At 49.8% G+C, this 18256-nt stretch overlaps 2 protein-coding genes across 2 annotated transcripts in view; one reads left to right on the plus strand and one right to left on the minus strand.

Annotated features, from left to right (window-relative positions):
* The window catches only part of NDFIP1 (Nedd4 family interacting protein 1), a 431644-nt gene that overhangs the window by 204080 nt on the left and 209308 nt on the right, over window positions 1-18256 (minus strand). The window lies entirely within an intron of this gene.
* On the plus strand, window positions 1170-16971 carry PCDH12 (protocadherin 12). Its single transcript, XM_050794881.1, has 4 exons — window positions 1170-5255; window positions 8946-9043; window positions 10978-11129; window positions 14728-16971. The coding sequence occupies exons 1-4, from the start codon at window positions 2376-2378 to the stop codon at window positions 15150-15152; spliced, it is 3555 nt and encodes a 1184-aa protein (XP_050650838.1). The 5' UTR covers window positions 1170-2375; the 3' UTR covers window positions 15153-16971.

The raw sequence follows: 18256 nt of genomic DNA on the forward strand, positions 1-18256 counted from the left end.
GGGACAAATGTGGGGCGAACAGTGAGGCTGTCACATTGGCTAACTGCCAGCAGGGGGCAATGGGCACCCTTGTGTCCCTGAGCTCCCAGGGGCTCCTAGTAGCTTCGGCAGCACCTTGCTCACACCAAGCTGAGGGAGACCTGAGAAATGGGATTCCTGCCAAAGAGGCAAAAAAAAAAAAAGTGAAGGGACAAATGCAAGGCCATCTTTGCCATTTGCATATGAGGCATAAAACCTGGAAGATAACAAAAGGCAAAATCATAGTCCCGATGTGCTGAGTGCTTTCTCTGAGCCAGGCCCTGCACTGAGTCCTTACCCCACCTTGTGAGATGGATGACAGCCCTCAGAGAAGGAAACAGAGGCTGGGAGAGGTTAAGGCCCTTGTGCAGTGTCTCAGAGCTTGTGAGTGGCCTGTCTGTCTCCAGGACCATGATATAGGAGGTGGCCCTGGATTCAGGCCACTTGCTATGGTTTAATGGGTTTCAGTGAAATAGTTGGGAAACCTCAGGAGTGGGATATGGAGTTAAAGGAAAGAAAAGCCAGAGAGAAAGAGAAGGAGTGCAGGTGACTGTCCCTTAGCCACCTCAGTCCTGATGGCCACAGGCTTCCATGCCAATAAGCCCTGACTAGTGCCACTTGGGTCCAAACATGGCACCTCTGGCCCCAAGGGCTTAGTAGCAAACACCCATCTAGGGAAGTTGGTCTTCATTCTCATCACCTCAAATGCTTCACAAGCCTCAGGGATCAACCGTGAAGTGGGTATAAGGCTGGGAGAATGTTGGGGGCAGCAAATTGAAGGGCATAATGAGAAGCAGTAAGGCCACCTCAAAGCTCACCCAAGCAAACTGCACATTCACCTCCTTCCTTACTGAATTTTACCTTATGAGGAGGTGAGTGGGAGGGAGGGCATCCCTTAAAACATCTAAAAGGAGAGTTGGGTTCAGCAAAGGAGTTGTGCTTCACGGTAATCTTATAAACAGAACTGGGGAGAGAAGAATTGGAGGAAGGGGGAAAGACATAGATGAAAGGGAGGGGAAGGTGTGGGAGAGGGAAATGTATAAAAGCTTCCAAGAGGAGTGGGAGGCTGGGGGTTCCCCAGACAGAGACTCAGGCTGGACCAGATGCAGAGAACAATGGACTTCAAGGCTGGAGGGGGGGCGGGGGCTGAAGGGAAGCAGGAGGAGAGCCACACAGTCAAGTCACACGGGTTCTTGCAGCTTTTGGAATCAAGACCATGGGCACCCTCATAGATCAGTGTGGGCAGGGACTGCCCCAGGGCCAATACAAGATCCAGAGGTAGCCATAGGGTGTGACAAGTTGTGCAGATTACAACACTCATCCCTTGCAATAACGTCACTGCCTGTGACATGGGGCCAGGCCCAGGCCAAAGCCCTTCATGCATCATTTCGTTTAATCCTCACAGTTTCCCGCTGAAAGGGCTACTATTCTTACTCCCATCCCCACTCTACAGATGAGGTAATGGAGGCCCAGAGAGGTTAAGTGACTTGTCCCAGGTGACACAGCTGGTAAGTTGCAAAATCAGAATTTGAACTCAGGCAGTTTAGCTCTGATGGCTGCTCTGTTAATCACAGCTGCAGTGAGACAAAAACAGGTGATCAGGGCAGAGTCAAGACAGAGAGGTAAACAAGAGTGGGAAAAAGACAGGCGTGAGAGGGGAACAATGGGGGAAAAGATAGGAACAAAGAGAGTTGGGGAAGGGGAGAGAAACAGGAAACATGACTTGCCCGGGAGGGGCATCAGTCCGCTTGCAAGCAGGTGGAGGCTCAAGTTTTCTGCTCACTTGGTGATGCAGAGGCTCCCTTTCCCTCAGCAGCAGCCTTGCTGCATGGACAGCAGCTTCCCATCTGGCCTGTCCCCGGAGCCCCAGCCTCATCCTCCTCAGTGGCAGGCCACTTAGCTTCACAGGAAATGCTCTTTCTCTAATTGGCATTGAAAACTCACAGCCCTCCCTTTTCCTGTAGGTGGGGTTTCCATAGGAAAAAGCTGCTTCTCTGTTTCCCCAGCCTAGCAACTGTTTGGAAGTCAGAGTCCCACATCCTGCTCAACTGGGTCAGGTCCCTCTTAGACCAGCTCTTGTCCATCATTTGCTGAAGTGGACCAGCTAGTTCCCCTGTAGGGGTCTATCCTGGCAATTCTTGATCGGCGTTTGGATATCTCAGATCGCTTCCGATGAAGATGGCCTTGCCTGGGGGTCCTGCTTGTTCCATCATCATCTAACTATGGGACAAGGTTGTGCCAGCAGGTCCGGGGGAAGGAGCACAGGGCTGATCGAGCCATCCAGGAAACACTGGAGGACTTGTCCAGCCTTGAAAGAACTCTAGCAGTTTCTGAATGTGGCCCACTTGGTGGTAAGCATGATGCAACTTCTGCAACTTCTGCTGGGGCTTTTGGGGCCAGGTGGCTACTTATTTCTTTTAGGGGATGGTCAGGAGGTAACCACTCTCACAGTGAAATACCAAGTGTCAGAGGAAGTGCCATCTGGCACAGTGATCGGGAAGCTGTCCCAGGAGCTGGGCCGGGAGGAGAGGCAGAGGCAAGCTGGGGCTGCCTTCCAGGTGTTGCAGCTGCCTCAGGCGCTCCCCATTCAGGTGGACTCTGAGGAAGGCTTGCTCAGCACAGGTAGGCGGCTGGATCGAGAGCAGCTATGCCGACAGTGGGATCCCTGCCTGGTTTCCTTTGATGTGCTTGCCACAGGGGATTTGGCTCTGATCCACGTGGAGATCCAAGTGCTGGACATCAATGACCACCAGCCACGGTTTCCCAAAGGCGAGCAGGAGCTGGAAATCTCTGAGAGCGCCTCTCTGCGCACCCGGATCCCCCTGGACAGAGCTCTTGACCCAGACACAGGCCCTAACACCCTGCACACCTACACTCTGTCTCCCAGTGAGCACTTTGCCTTGGATGTCATTGTGGGCCCTGATGAGACCAAACACGCAGAACTCGTAGTGGTGAAGGAGCTGGACAGGGAAATCCATTCATTTTTTGATCTGGTGTTAACTGCCTATGACAATGGGAACCCCCCCAAGTCAGGCACCAGCTTGGTCAAGGTCAACGTCTTGGACTCCAATGATAATAGCCCTGTATTTGCTGAGAGTTCACTGGCACTAGAAATCCAAGAAGATGCTGCCCCTGGTACTCTTCTCATAAAACTGACTGCCACGGACCCTGACCAAGGCCCCAATGGGGAGGTGGAGTTCTTCCTCAGTAAGCACATGCCTCCAGAGGTGCTGGACACCTTCAGTATTGATGCCAAGACAGGCCAGGTCATTCTGCGTCGACCTCTAGACTATGAAAAGAACCCTGCCTACGAGGTGGATGTCCAGGCAAGGGACCTGGGTCCCAATCCCATCCCAGCCCATTGCAAAGTTCTCATCAAGGTTCTGGACGTCAATGACAACATCCCAAGCATCCATGTCACATGGGCCTCCCAGCCATCACTGGTGTCAGAAGCTCTTCCCAAGGACAGTTTTATTGCTCTTGTCATGGCAGATGACTTGGATTCAGGAAACAATGGTTTGGTCCACTGTTGGCTGAGCCAAGAGCTGGGCCACTTCAGGCTGAAAAGAACTAATGGCAACACATACATGTTGCTAACCAATGCCACACTGGACAGAGAGCAGTGGCCCAAATATACACTCACTCTGTTAGCCCAAGACCAAGGACTGCAGCCCTTATCAGCCAAGAAACAGCTCAGCATTCAAATCAGTGACATCAACGACAACGCACCTGTGTTTGAGAAAAGCAGGTACGAAGTCTCCACACGGGAAAACAACGTACCCTCTCTTCACCTCATTACCATCAAGGCTCATGATGCAGACTTGGGTATTAATGGAAAAGTCTCATACCGCATCCATGATTCCCCAGTTGCTCACTTAGTAGCTATTGACTCCAACACAGGAGAGGTCACTGCTCAGAGGTCACTGAACTATGAAGAGATGGCCGGCTTTGAGTTCCAGGTGATCGCAGAGGACAGCGGGCAACCCATGCTTGCATCCAGTGTCTCTGTGAGGGTCAGCCTCTTGGATGCCAATGATAATGCCCCAGAGGTGGTCCAGCCTGTGCTCAGCGATGGAAAAGCCAGCCTCTCCGTGCTTGTGAACGCCTCCACAGGCCACCTGCTAGTGCCCATCGAGACTCCCAATGGCTTGGGTCCAGCAGGCACTGACACACCTCCACTGGCCACTCACAGCTCCCGGCCATTCCTTTTGACAACCATTGTGGCAAGAGATGCAGACTCGGGGGCAAATGGAGAGCCCCTCTACAGCATCCGCAGTGGAAATGAAGCCCACCTCTTCATCCTCAGCCCCCATGCAGGGCAGCTGTTCGTCAACGTTACCAATGCCAGCAGCCTCATTGGGAGTGAGTGGGAGCTGGAGATAGTGGTAGAGGACCAGGGAAGCCCCCCTTTACAGACCCGAGCCCTGTTGAGGATCATGTTTGTCACCAGTGCTGACCACCTGAGGGACTCAGCCCGCAAGCCTGGGGCCTTGAGCATGTCGATGCTGACAGTGATCTGCCTGACTGTACTGCTGGGCATCTTCGGGTTGATCCTGGCTTTGTTCATGTCCATCTGCCGGACAGAGAAGAAGGACAACAGGGCCTACAACTGTCGGGAGGCCGAGTCCACCTACCGCCAGCAGCCCAAGAGGCCCCAGAAACACATTCAGAAGGCAGACATCCACCTCGTGCCTATGCTCAGGGGTCAGGCAGGTGAGCCTTGTGAAGTCGGGCAGTCCCACAAAGACGTGGACAAGGAGGCGATGATGGAAGCAGGCTGGGACCCCTGCCTTCAGGCCCCCTTCCACCTCACCCCGACCCTGTACAGGACGCTACGTAATCAAGGCAACCAGGGAGCACCGGCGGAGAGCCGAGAGGTGCTGCAAGACACCGTCAATCTGCTTTTCAACCATCCCAGGCAGAGGAACGCCTCCCGGGAGAACCTGAACCTTCCAGAGCCCCAGCCTGCCACAGGCCAGCCACGTTCCAGGCCTCTGAAAGTTGCAGGCAGCCCCACAGGGAGGCTGGCTGGAGACCAGGGCAGTGAGGAGGCTCCACAGAGCCCACCAGCCTCCTCTGCAACCCTGAGACGGCAGCGACATCTCAATGGCAAAGTGTCCCCTGAGAAAGAATTAGGGCCCCGTCAGATCCTGCGGAGTCTGGTCCGGCTGTCTGTGGCTGCCTTCGCCGAGCGGAACCCCGTGGAGGAGCTCACTGTGGATTCTCCTCCTGTTCAGGTACCTGGGGCATGGGCAGCTCTTTCTCTGGTCACTCCTGACCACCAGAAACAGCATCAGACACCCCCGTAACCTGCACAGTCCTCATGTTTCTTCCTTAGGCTCACCTGGTACTTTTTGATGCTTTGGATAGCAGTGGTTCAGGGCACAGCTTTGTGACTGGCTGAACTTAGCTGTGTGATCCTAGGCAAATTCCTTACTGTCTCTGGGCCTTAGTTGTCTTATCTGTAAATTAGAAATGATAGTAAGAGTATCTACCTCGTAGAGTTGTCCAGAGGATTTGATCAATTAGTTCCTACAAGGCATTTATGGTGCCTCACAAGTAGACACACAGCAAAGGTAGTGACTAAGAGTATAAGCTTTGGGCAAGGTTGCCTGAGTTCAAATCCTAGCTCCACTTCTTCCTAGCTCTGAACCACAGGGGAAGTTAACTTCTCTGTTGAAAGATGTCTGTGTTAACAGCACCCATCTTCTAAGTTTGCTTGAAGATAAAATGAGTGAATGCTCTTAATGCCTGTAGAACAGCGTCCATCTGACATGTAGTCAGTACTCAGCAAATTATTGCTATTCCTTCCTCAAAGCACTTCTCCATCTCCACTCTCTGCCTACCCTCATCTCATCTGGGCAACCTCCCTATGAAGAAGGCCAGGATAGGCATCATTGCACCCAAACCCAGGTGTAGCAAATAATTTGTCTGAGACCCCAGAGCTTTCTGGCTGGGCCTGCAGGATGCGGCAGAGGAAATAACCTTAGAACTTTGCAGTTAGGCAGATTGGGATTCAAATTTCAACAGTCACTTAGGAGCTGGGCAACCTTGTACACATCCTTCAACATCTGAGCCTCATTTTCCTCATCTATAAAATGGGGACTATGAGACCAAACTTACCCTGTGTCTGCCTCCTTAGAGTGTGAGGTCTAAATGGGATGATGAGTGACAAAATGTCTAAGGACCTGGGATTTTCTAGACACAAGTGTGGAAACCTTTTCAGGGATGATGCCTGATCTCACACCCATATCTGCTTCTGTGAACCTCAGATATTTTCACTGTGCCAGGCTGCCTGCCCAAGGCACACCTCTATTTGGCCAGGCCATCAGTTCATGTTTCCTGTGAAGCAAAACACAGTTTCCTTCCCTTACTCCCTCCTCAGGAAGCCACCTGGAGATGGCCCAGCTGTTCTCTTAGGAATCTTGCCCTGGAATCAGTGCAGACCCAGAGGTTGCCAGAGCCAACCACTAATTTATCTTTCCATTCATCCATCCATTGATCAGGTGCTTTTTGGATAAACTCTGTGCTGAGCACTGTGCTGGCTGCTGGTTAGACAGGACAACAGAGAATAGGCACCGTGGGTGGCCCCACTGAGGTGACAGAAAGAAAGGTGCCCATTTGGGATCAACTTGAGGCTGCTTGCCCAATGCTCATATCTTTCCAGCAGCACATAGAGTCAGATCTGAGTTTAAATTCCAGCCCTCCCACTAACTTCTATGTAGCCCCTGTAAGCCTCCAATTCCACCTCTGCAAAATGGCCATAATGGTATCTCTTCCCTTAGGCTGTTGTAAGAATTAAGGGAGATTGGCCGGGCGCGGTGGCTCAAGCCTGTAATCCCAGCACTTTGGGAGGCCGAGACGGGAGGATCACGAGGTCAAGAGATCGAGACCATCCTGGCTAACACGATGAAACCCCATCTCTACTAAAAAATACAAAAAAATAGCCAGGCGAGGTGGCAGGCACCTATAGTCCCAGCTACTTGGGAGGCTGAGGCAGGAGAATGGCGTAAACCCGGGAGGTGGAGCTTGCAGTGAGCTGAGATTCGGCCACTGCACTCCAGCCTGGGCAACAGAGCGAGACTCCGTCTCAAAAAAAAAAAAAAAAGAATTAAGGGAGATTATATGACACTGGACAATCATTGTTTATCATGGGATCTATTAATAAGCTCATTTAAATCTCATAACCCACCATATGATCTGGGTCTCATTAATATTCACTTTTTTACTGTTGAGGAAACTGAGGCTCAGAATGCTTAAGTAATTCCTCAAGGCCACATTGATGGGAACTGGGGCAGGGGCATATTTGGGATTTGAACCTGAGTCTGACTGATTTGAATCTGGGCTGTAACTGTGAAGTGACCCTGAATGACAGTGCTCAGCATAGGGATTGGCATGTAGGGAGTCATGTCATGAAATGCCAGCTGTCACTTGAGCAAAGGGTGGCAGGTATCTTAGGAAGGCTTCTGGGCCTGGGCTGGGAGGTGGGATCTTCCCTGAGGCAGGCAATGAGACCCTGAGTCTCCCAAGTCACAGTGAAACCCCAGTCCTGGCCATCTCCTCTTCCAACTCTCCTCTGAGGTTGACACTTCCTACCTCAAGCTGCACCGAGGGGCACGGTGGACCTCCTAAGGGAGGAATGGGGGTGGACCCAGGAGGTTGAAGCAGTGTTTCTAGGAATAACAGTCCAAACTCCTTGCTTTTGCAAAGGATTTTTAACTTTTTCAAACCATTTAATCTTGACAACACCGAGAAGAAGGCTGTATGGGTATTTCTAGCCCCCCATTAGAGATGAGGAAACTGAGGTCTGAGGAGGTCTAAAAGCCTGTCTAACACTATACAATAAGCTACAAATGGCCTTGAACTAGAACTCCGCCTCCCAGGACTTGATCTGTTGCCTTTCCCTCCCAATGGCCTATAGGGTCTGGCCCTGGTAGCTCACCCATCCCCTACTCCATTCTCCAATCTTTCTGAAACTCTGCCTTCTCTTCCAGCCTTTCAGTGTGCAGTGCTTCTGCCTGAAACCACCCCCCTGTCACCATCACCCCTTGCCCAGACCCTCGTTCTCTTTCCACTTGCCAAACTCCTATGGAGCCTTTGGGTCTCAGCAGAGGTGCCTGGCATGTAGTATGAACTCAGTAACATCTGTTGAAATGAATGAATGAACTTAATCCAGTACCACCCCCCTGCTTCCTCCCTGCTCCAAGTTGGGTTAGGGGCCTTCCTCCACTCCCACAGAGCCCCCACTCTTTCCCTACGCCCAGAGGCAACCCCTGTGGTAACCACTCTTCACTGCTCCCCCACTCCCTGTGGGGCTGCCTGCAACCTTCACCTCCTGACAGATATGACCATGCTGAGGGCAGCAGCTGGGTCTCCTTCTCCTTCTTACTCCCATTGCAACCATCCTGCCTGGCACTTATTAAGTACTTGTTGAATGAATGAATGAAAAGATGAATAAATGAATAATTTAATGACACCATTTTGCCTTCTCTACAACATAGTCTTACATCTGGTCAACAAAAATCGACCAAATGTCCAAATACTGCTAAAGGGGAACATAACTCTTTAAGATAATCTTTATCAAAGTGACAACAAATTGATGGTCAGGAAATGCCTTTTTCACCCCTATCTCTCAGAGTCCACCAGGCGCAGGACACTCGGAGGAATGAGTGTGAGGGGATGGGCCCAGAGGGTCCTCTTGCTCTCCTTCAGACACTCAGGTCCTGGGGTGACATGACAGAGCAGGGGACCTGCCTGCCCAGGTCCCTGTCTCTGCCACTGGGCACCATCCCCCATCTGATCACACAAACATCTGAAGCCAGAGGAAAGACTATAAAAAGAAAGCACCGGCATTGAGGGAAACATCCGGCGAGGAAGTGTGCTGAGTCGGAATTGTGTGGAGTCAACAGATTTTTCCTGTCTTGTAGCAAATCTCCCAGCTGCTGTCCTTGCTGCATCAGGGCCAATTCCAGCCGAAACCAAACCACCGAGGAAATAAGTACTTGGCCAAGCCAGGAGGCAGCAGGTAAGCAGCACGTAGCCCCCACAGGCATCTCATGGCCCCTATGGCTGCCCCTCATCTCTGCAGCCTCTGTGAGTGAGGAAGGGTGAGCCCATCCCAGACACCGGTCCCCTGGGAGGGTGCAGCAGACAGCATCCATCCTCCCACCCTGGGAGGCTTGGTCATGGGGTGACTGTATTGATAGTATTTACACGACCTAGAAGTCCTATAGGACTATCAAGATGTATTAATAAATACTATCAATACAGTAGTCACCAAGGAAATGACTTCATCGCTGAGGCTCGATTCGTCCCCTGATTACAGAGGTGCTGTAAATTGCCTTTATATCTGTAACTGTCACCTCTCTTTCTCTGGGCCCATAAACGTAATATGAAGGCTCCCCACTAAAGACATGGATATGTGGGCGTGTCCCTTTGGGCAATCCTAGAATTGAAGAGCCCTTAAGAGAACATCAAATCCAACTTCTTGTTATGGATGGATAAACTGAGGCTCTGAATAGTTTGATTCAAACCAGCTATGTAAACTTGAGCAAGTGAGATAATCTCTCAGGACCTTGGTTTCCCCATCTGTAAAATAGAAGCCATCCCATTTCCCTTGTAGTAATGGGGTGAGAATTTCATGATCAATTGTATTCTAAGCCCATAGCCCAGGACTGACGCATAGTAGGTGCACACACAACGCTAACTCCTTTCCCCTTGAAGCAATTTTGCTAAAGGTCATGTAACAAGTGAGTGGCAAAGCTGGGACCAGCTCTCAGAGTTCCTGACTCCTGCATCAGTGCTCTTGCCCTGACAACTTATAGCTTCTTTTTACAAGGATGGCAAGAGGTAGTGTATGGCAGGGGTGAGTCCACACACTCCAGAGTCACACTGGCCTGGATTTGAATTCTTGCTTTATCTCTTAATCTACGGGGACCTTGGGAACCTGCAAAATCTTCACAAGTCTTGGTTTTCTCATTTGTACAATGGGGTGATTGAAGAGAACCCTTTACAGGTGTGGAAGGTTTGAATGAGACGGTGCATGGACCTTGCATCACATGAGGCCTGACTCAGACTCATTGCTTAATAAACATTAGTTGTCATTATCACCCACACACTTGCCACCTCCCTGCTCATTTCTTCACAGCAGCAGAAATGGCTACAGGGGGAAAAAATCCCAAACAAACAGAAAGGACTCCTATGCCTTAAAACCCCTCAGAAGCCTTTCCACCTGCTGGGATGAGGGTCCAGGCCTGTCCCCAAGTGTCCATGGGAGAGAGGGGCCAGGATGGAGACAGCAGGAGACTGGGATGCAGGTAGCAGATTCTGAGCAGCTTTAGGCTGCCTCACTCCAGCTGCACCCTCCATAGGTCTGTTCTTCTGGCCTAGGTTTTGGCCTAAAGTAGGAAGGAAGGAATGTTCAGTCATTCATTAAGTGTTGATTCAGCACCCACTGTGTGCCACGCCCTGTTCTGAGCATCAGTGAGCGAGCAGGGAATGAGACAGGCAAAAATCCCAGCCTTGCTGGAGCTCTTCTTCTATGGATGGATGGACGGCTGCACTGGCTCCACTGAGGTTTACTAAACTCCTCCTGTGTGCCAGGAAATACCTAGGCATGGGAGGAGCAACAAGAATGATATCAATGAACTCATCGTCACTTCTGTCTGCTGAGTGCTTACAATGTGCCAGGCTCTGTGGTAGGCCCCTTTACCTACAGCGTCTCATTTTACCCTCACAATACCCTGTGAGGTGGGTGTTATTTATTACTCTCATTTTACAGATGAGGAAACAGAGTAAGAGGAGGGCTGGAATCACATGATCCAGGTTGGTCTGACTGCAGAGGCCAGGCTGTGAATCCAGTTCCCTATACGGGTAAATGAATGCAAACATAAATGGGCATGAATGAATGGATCTATATAGGAATGTCCTTACCCGTGGACTGGCTGGTTTCTTTTGTAGGAGTGCAATCACAGACACAGATGGCCCGAGTGCGAGGGCTGGAGGCCAGACAGACCCAGAACAGGAGGAAGGGCCTTTGGATCCTGAAGAGGACCTCTCTGTGAAGCAATTGCTAGAAGAAGAGCTGTCAAGTCTGCTGGACCCCTGCACAGGTAGGGACCTCCTAGAGTCACCTTGCCCCATGGTGTCCAGGCTTCAGAGTTGTACTCCAATCCACTGCAGGGAAAAGCCATTCTGTTTCTGTGGAGGAACATCAGCAACATTTAACTTCCCTTTCACCCTTGCAGCCTCAGAACGTATTTTAAAGACTGGGTTCTACTTTGATTTCTTTTTTAGACAGGGTCTTGCTTTGTCACCCAGGCTGGAGTAGAGTGGCGTGATCACAGGGTGATCACAGCTCACTGCAGCATTGACCTCCTGGGCTCAGGTGATCCTCCCACCTTGGCCTCCCAAGTAGCTGGGACTACAGGTGAGCACCACCACATCTCGCTAAGTTTTGATTTTTTTTTTTTTTTTGGTAGGGACAGGGATTCACATGTTGCCCAGGCTGGTCTCCAACTCCTGGGCTCAAGCAATCCGCCCACCTCAGCCTCCCAAAGTGCTGGCGTTAGAGGCATGAGCCACCTGTAATCAAAGCCAAAGTAGGCACCCGGCCTACTTTGATTATTCATTTTAAAAATCACTGTAAGAATAGTGAACATGCCAGGCACAGTGGAAGCATCTTATGTACATGATCTCATTTAAGCCTCCAGCCAATCTCCTCAAGTAGATAATTATTACCTTGAATTTACAGATGAGAAAACCGAGGCTCAAAAAAATCGAGTAGCCATCCCAGAGTCACCCAGCTCACCAGTGATCGAAGGGGAGCCAAACCCTGAGCCAGCCTGTCCTCTATGGACTTCTTACCACTCATTTGCGTCTGGTGTGTTTTAATACCCTTTCGCCCTGGGAACCAGGTCAACTCTTTAACATGCTAACAATTGCAATTAAAACAAAAAGAATTTTGCAGACAAACAATTAGCTTTGACAATAAATACATAATGTGAATTTGAATTCAAGAATCTGCTAGCGCTCCCTGCCCCTGCTACGGATATTGGTCAGCCTTCTTTGGTAACACACCCCACAGCGGACCATCCCTGTGCTGTGGTTTTCTATCTATGTAGTTAACACTGTTTCTCACGTGCTCCATCTGGCTGCAGACACATTGAAGGCACGGCAGGGACTTCTCTCCCTGGTTAAAAAAATATTGCTAATAGTTATTGGGCACTTTCTATGTGCTAGGCCCTGTTCTAAGTACCTCATGAGAAAATCTTATGAGATAGGGACTATTCATTATCCCCACTTCATAAAGGAAAAATGTGAGGGTCAGGGGTGTTTAATAATTTGCCCAAGGTTGTGCAGCTCATGGATAGTTATTAACACAGGCAGTGTGGCTCTAAATTTTAGAGCTGTGTTGTTCAATGCGGTAGTCACTAGCCACATGTGGCTATTTAACTTTAAATGAATTAAAATTAAATAAAATGAAATATTCAGTTCTTCTACCATATCGGCCACATTTCAAGTGCTCAATAGCTACGTATGGCTGGGGGATATAGCTTTGGATTCTATCTCTATTCATCAGCTCTGGCTGGAACCTGTGGGGTCAGTTCCCACACGGTCCTGCTTGCCCATAGCACAAAGGGTACTGAACACAGGAGTACTGTAAGGAGTGGGGGGTAAGGAAAGAGGAGGGGCAGAAAAGCCTTTGCCGCTCACAGGCTGGACTGCCATGGGGAGACTGGGATCTTGCTGCTTCAGATTGCTTCAGATTTGCTGCTTCAGATTCAGATTGCCCCACTTGAGAATGTGACCATGATAATGTTTTACTGGTTGCATGAACTCATTGAACCTCACAACAACTCCACAAGATAAGTACTACTGTCTCACCACTTCCTAAGAGGAAACGGGAGCTTAGAGAGGTTAAGCCATCTTCCCAAGGTCACACACACTGCCCCTAAGCGGCAAAGCTGGGAAATCAAACCCGGGTTGGCCCAGCGCCCACCTGCAGCTAGAACTGGTGGGTAATGCTGGGTGAATTCAGCATCACTTTTCAGCTGTTCTCATACGCCCCAGCGATTTTCTCATTCCAAGCTTCACTCCTTCTGAAGCTCTCTGATCCGTGTACAAGGAAAGGCCTGATTCTACACCACCAAGAGTTCCATCCAACCTTATAGCCTCGGAGTCTCAAGAAACTAAGGTTTGCATTTCCCAGATGTTGAAGGTGAATATTTATGTTCATTCAATCATTCAACAAACATTCACTAAGTCCCAGGCATGGGGCTAAACCCAAGGATCCTGTAGGGCAGGAGCCCAACACTGTCTCACAACCTGCACAGTCCAGAATGCAAGACAGAGATTCATTTATCAGTACAAAAAATGACTACCCGTACTTCAGAATAACTTTTTCAAATTACATAAGTAGTATTTGGTTAATACAGAAAAACATAGATAAACAAAAAGAGAACGGATTGCTTTTGCCCAGAGGTAATTTCAGTTAACATTTTGACATATCTCCTTCCAGTCTTTTATTCTGTGCACAGATTTTAAAGTAACTCACTTTAGGCAAACATTAGATAAATGTTAAGTAGATGTTGTGCTTTTTTTTTTTAATTTTTTTTAAGACACTGTTTCTTAACTATAAGACTTACAGTTTCTTTCCTCTGGCTTGGTCTCTACCACCAGGCCTGGGACTGGTTTCTTGAAACAGGATTTTCTGTTGAAGGGATGGGAAAAGAAGTGTGACTGTGGCATTGCAAATGTAGGGGCCAGTTTTTTGAATTCCCAGCCACCAGGCTGACTTGCCACCACCACTACCCCAGTCCCTCTCCTGGGACAGCCCTTGGACAGGCAGCCCCTCCCCAGCCTGACTCTAGGCCAGGGTTTCCGGCAGCTTGAGAGATGATGTTGAGGAGGATTTGAGGATCGGGGGCCAGGTGATAACAGTGCAGACCTTAGGTAGCCTGGGAATTCCAGAGGCCCCAGCTGGGCACCTGGAGTATCCAGAGGGACGAAGGGCCAGCTCTTCAGAGAGAGGGTAGGGTGGTGCCATCATAGGGAGGCTTCAAAGTCATCAGACCTGGCATCAAATTGAGGTTTGTTGCCTAGCAGATGTGTGACTTAACTTCTTTCAGCTTCGGTTTCCTCATCCACCAAATGGGGATAATACTCTTGACCTCAAAGGTTTGTGTGGAAGTTAAATAATTATGTAAATTGTTCATCACATAAGTACCTAGTATGTGGTCCCTATTATTATGGATAGGAACAAAGGGCAGCGCCAAGTCAGGAACTCCAGCCTCGGCTAAGAAAAGGGATTTTTCCCTCCATCCTCAGCTAGTGGAGCCCTGAGGGGAGAAGGTGCCCTGAGGGGTAAAAATCCTGGATGAAATATAGAAGACACTGAGACTGGAAACACACCACAGCCCAGATTGGGAAATTCTTTAGAAAAAGGCTAATTCCTGCTTCTAGGCCTTCTCCTCCTCCTGCTGCTTCCCCACTCGGTTCGCCCGGGTGTGTCAGTCGACTGCCTTCCTACCCAGGGAGCTTCCCTGTCAGGGCCTCTTCCTTCCTGTCCCTGTCTGGCCACTCTGTCTGTCCCCTGCCATTTCCCTTCCCTCCTTTGTCCACTGCCCTTGCCCTGCCCATTGCCCCACCCTCACCCGCCTGGTCCTTCCCGGAGCCTGGCCCTCACTGTGTCCCCTGCTCCCCACACAGGTCTGGCCCTGGACCGGCTGAGCGCCCCTGACCCGGCCTGGATGGCGAGACTCTCTTTGCCCCTCACCACCAACTACCGTGACAATGTGATCTCCCCGGATGCTGCAGCCACGGAGGAGCCGAGGACCTTCCAGACGTTCGGCAAGGCAGAGGCACCAGAGCTGAGCCCAACAGGCACGAGGCTGGCCAGCACCTTTGTCTCGGAGATGAGCTCACTGTTGGAGATGCTGCTGGAACAGCGCTCCGGCATGCCCGTGGAGGCCGCCTCTGAGGCACTGCGGCGGCTCTCGGTCTGCGGGAGGACCCTCAGTCTAGACTTGGCCACCAGTGCGGCCTCAGGCATGAAAGTGCAGGGGGACCCAGGTGGAAAGACGGGGACTGAGGGCAGGAGCAGAGGCAGCAGCAGCAGCGGCAGTTGCCTGTGAACATACCTCGGACGCCTCTGGATCCAAGAATCAGGGGCCTGAGGATCTGGGGACATGAGCTGGTTTCTAAAATCTTATAACTCACTAGCTAGTGGTGGCCTGAGAACTTTAGGGTGACTGATGCTACCCCCACAGAGGAGGCAGGAGCCCCAGGACTAACACCTGACTGACCAAAGCAGCCCCTTGTAAGCGGCTCTGAGTCTTTTGGAGGACAGGGACAGTTTGTGGCTGAGGCAAGTGTTTGCTGGCAAAACATATGTAGAGCACAAAGGGTCAGTCCTCTGGCAGAACAGATGCCACGGAGTACCACAAGCAGGAAAGGATGGCCTTCTTGAGTAGCAGGAGTCAGGGGGCTGTACCCTGGGGGTGCCAGGAAATGCTCTCTGACCTACCAATAAAGGAAAAGCAGTGATTCATTCTCCTGTTTGCACCTGTCAAGAGGGAGAAGGGAAGAGTAATAGAGTGAGGGTTCTTTGTCATCCAATCCCTGGCAAGACTGTCACACCGGGCCTGGACAGGCGTGGGGCACCTTGGTACACAGTGACAGGTACACAAATAGCAGACATGTGTGCTCTTAACCCCGTTCCCCTACCACTATGTTACCAACTAATCTGCTTCTCAGCTGCAAAATTAGAGCTAAGAAAGCACAACTATTTATAAAGCATTTCCATGAGCCAGGCACCAGGCTTTACAATAGGATTTAATTTGATTTTCCAACAGTCCTGGGAGGGAGGTATGATTAACCCCATTTCACAGACATTGATATGGGGCTTGGAGAGGTCAAATGGCTTTCCCAAGATCAAGCAGGGAGTACAGCCAGAGCCAGGATTTGGACCCGGGCTGGCCCAACACCAAAACCCAGGCCTTCAACCTTGACACCAGCCTGCCAACCAAGGAGAGGAGAAGGAAAGGCCCTGGAGGTGAGCTGTTGGCAGCAGTGAACTTGCCCGACAGAGCTCCCTCGGGAAACACTGTTGAAAGGAACATTTCCAAAGTCATGCAGGCCCGCACCTCTCTACATTTCCAAGCACAAGGCAAAAGGAACTTGGATCTGAACTGATGCAGACCCCTGTTCTTTCTGAGCAAGTAGCTCTTCAAGTGCAGATGTCATCTTTCTGGACCCCATTTGCCGGTAAACCTTCCTCTGTTATTGCAGGTTTAGGCTTGTGAATCCCAGAGGACACTGTGTGAACTGGGTCTATGAAATCCGCACTGACAGCAGCCAGCCTTCCAGGGGATGGAGGAGGGAAGAAATAGCAGGTATTTTCCCAAGGTTCAGCTTTATAATTTTCTTGGAAATTTCCGAGCAGCCAATCAGCTAGCTTCTAAATAGCGTGGGTCTCTCCTGGACACTGCAGGCAAAAGTTCCTCTATCTGCTCCTCTTTTCGTCCTTTCTTGGAGCTCAGTGCTCATGTTCACTGTTCACAGAAATGGGCCAATTATACTCCCAACTAGGGATAATAGGCCTCATACATACTTGGAATACAGTGTGGTGTCATTATTCCATTATTCCATTTTACAGATGAAGAAAATGAGGCTCCCCAAAGTTATGAGTTTCCGGGGCAGAGTCTCTGGGTTTCTCCTCACCTCACTCTAGGCCAGAGCGATCTCCTTACAGTATCTGTGATTTTCAGGCTGGATCCCAGAACTGTTGGGTTCTGTGGGCCAGTGAGAGAAGCTGGGGGAAACCAAGCAGACAGGCAGGGTCTCCAGCCTGAACAGCCAGGTGCCTGCCACAAAGCAACGCTTGATAAATACCTGTTGAATGGATGTATGAATGAATAAATGTGTCAGTAAATGCTTCAGAGGCCCCTTTTATCCATATTGGAGCTCCAGGTAGGACTTCATTAGAAAAAATGATTGTTATGCAAAAGCAAAGTCTGAGAACCACAGTACTAGAGTAGACCATGGTGACCTCCCAGTTACCAGCAGATTTTCAGTGCTGAGCAGATGTTGGGAGGGTAGAGAGAAGACAGTGGGCATGGGGAGATGACCTGAGGAAGCTGGAATTATAGGTGGCAACTGGATCACTAGACACATGGGACCATTGCATCATTCTAGTTCAAAAGCTATAAATCTGTACTCCTTGGGCTCCCTGAATACTAGGTAAAACTTTGTGTCTAGGCATTTTTTTTTTTAGGTAGAAGATACAAAATTCTCATCAGATTCTCTAAAGGAAACTTTGACCTTTAAAAGGTTACGCAGCATTGCTTTAAGATACTATCTAAACATCCACAGACATGGGCAATTGTCATAAGGAGTCTGAACTTTATCTATTTCAACTCTTCATTTTATAGCCAAGAATATAGAAAGAAACGGCAGATGACTTGCCTAAGGCCACCTGGCAGGTTTGTGGAGGAGAGCTTTCCAAATTAAGATGACATTTAACTGAGTGGTTGCTCAAATCAGGATTTGGATCTGGGATTTAGTATGGTGGTCTTTTTAATACGTCAAAGATTCTTAATCTGACGTCCTTGGTTGGACTTCAGGATCTATGAACCTGCTGAACTGCATGCAAAATTGGAAGGATATGCATTTTTTCTATGGAAAGAAGTAGGTGCTTAGATCAGATTCTCAAAGAGATTTAGGGTCCAATTAAGATTAGGAAGCACTACAATCCTCTAGGTCAGCCCTCAGCCCTGCCTTCCCTGCAGAACCTAGAGAACTCATGGGTAGAGCTGCTCCTGTTCTGAACTTTGATCAGAATGGGGGTGTACGTACGTGAGGGACAGTGTTCTCTCCTGCACCATGTATCCCCTCCTGATGAGCTGATACCGGCACTTTGCCTGATAACAGGCTCAGAGTGAGACCGTGTCTATGGTGACAGAACCGGGTGTGCTGAACAGGAAGGTTACAGAAACTTCTTGACATCAGCCAAGATGTCAAAGCTGAGACTTTGGACATGCTCAAAACAGTTTCCACCAAGATGGGCTCTGTCCCCTGGGAGACTGAGGGAGCAGGCGAGCCAACAAGCACTCAGTTAAATGTTGTCTTAATTTGGAAAGCATAGAAGCATAGAGGGACTTTTTTTTTTTTTTTTTTTTTTTAAATCAATAGTCAGCCGTTCTCCAGCACCAGGAGTGCAATGCAGTACTCACTCAGA

Source organism: Macaca thibetana, chromosome 6 (assembly GCF_024542745.1).
Source record: "Macaca thibetana thibetana isolate TM-01 chromosome 6, ASM2454274v1, whole genome shotgun sequence".
Lineage (NCBI taxonomy): Eukaryota > Metazoa > Chordata > Mammalia > Primates > Cercopithecidae > Macaca > Macaca thibetana.

What these genes read in the sequence shown, in the direction of transcription:
- PCDH12 (XM_050794881.1), top strand. Translation starts at nt 2,376, where the DNA reads ATGATGCAACTTCTGCAACTTCTGCTGGGGCTTTTGGGGCCAGGTGGC. An exon ending in GCCAAGCCAGGAGGCAGCAG is followed by an intron (nt 9,044 to 10,977) that starts GTAAGCAGCACG and finishes TTTCTTTTGTAG; the next exon opens with GAGTGCAATCACAGACACAG. An exon ending in TCTGCTGGACCCCTGCACAG is followed by an intron (nt 11,130 to 14,727) that starts GTAGGGACCTCC and finishes CTCCCCACACAG; the next exon opens with GTCTGGCCCTGGACCGGCTG.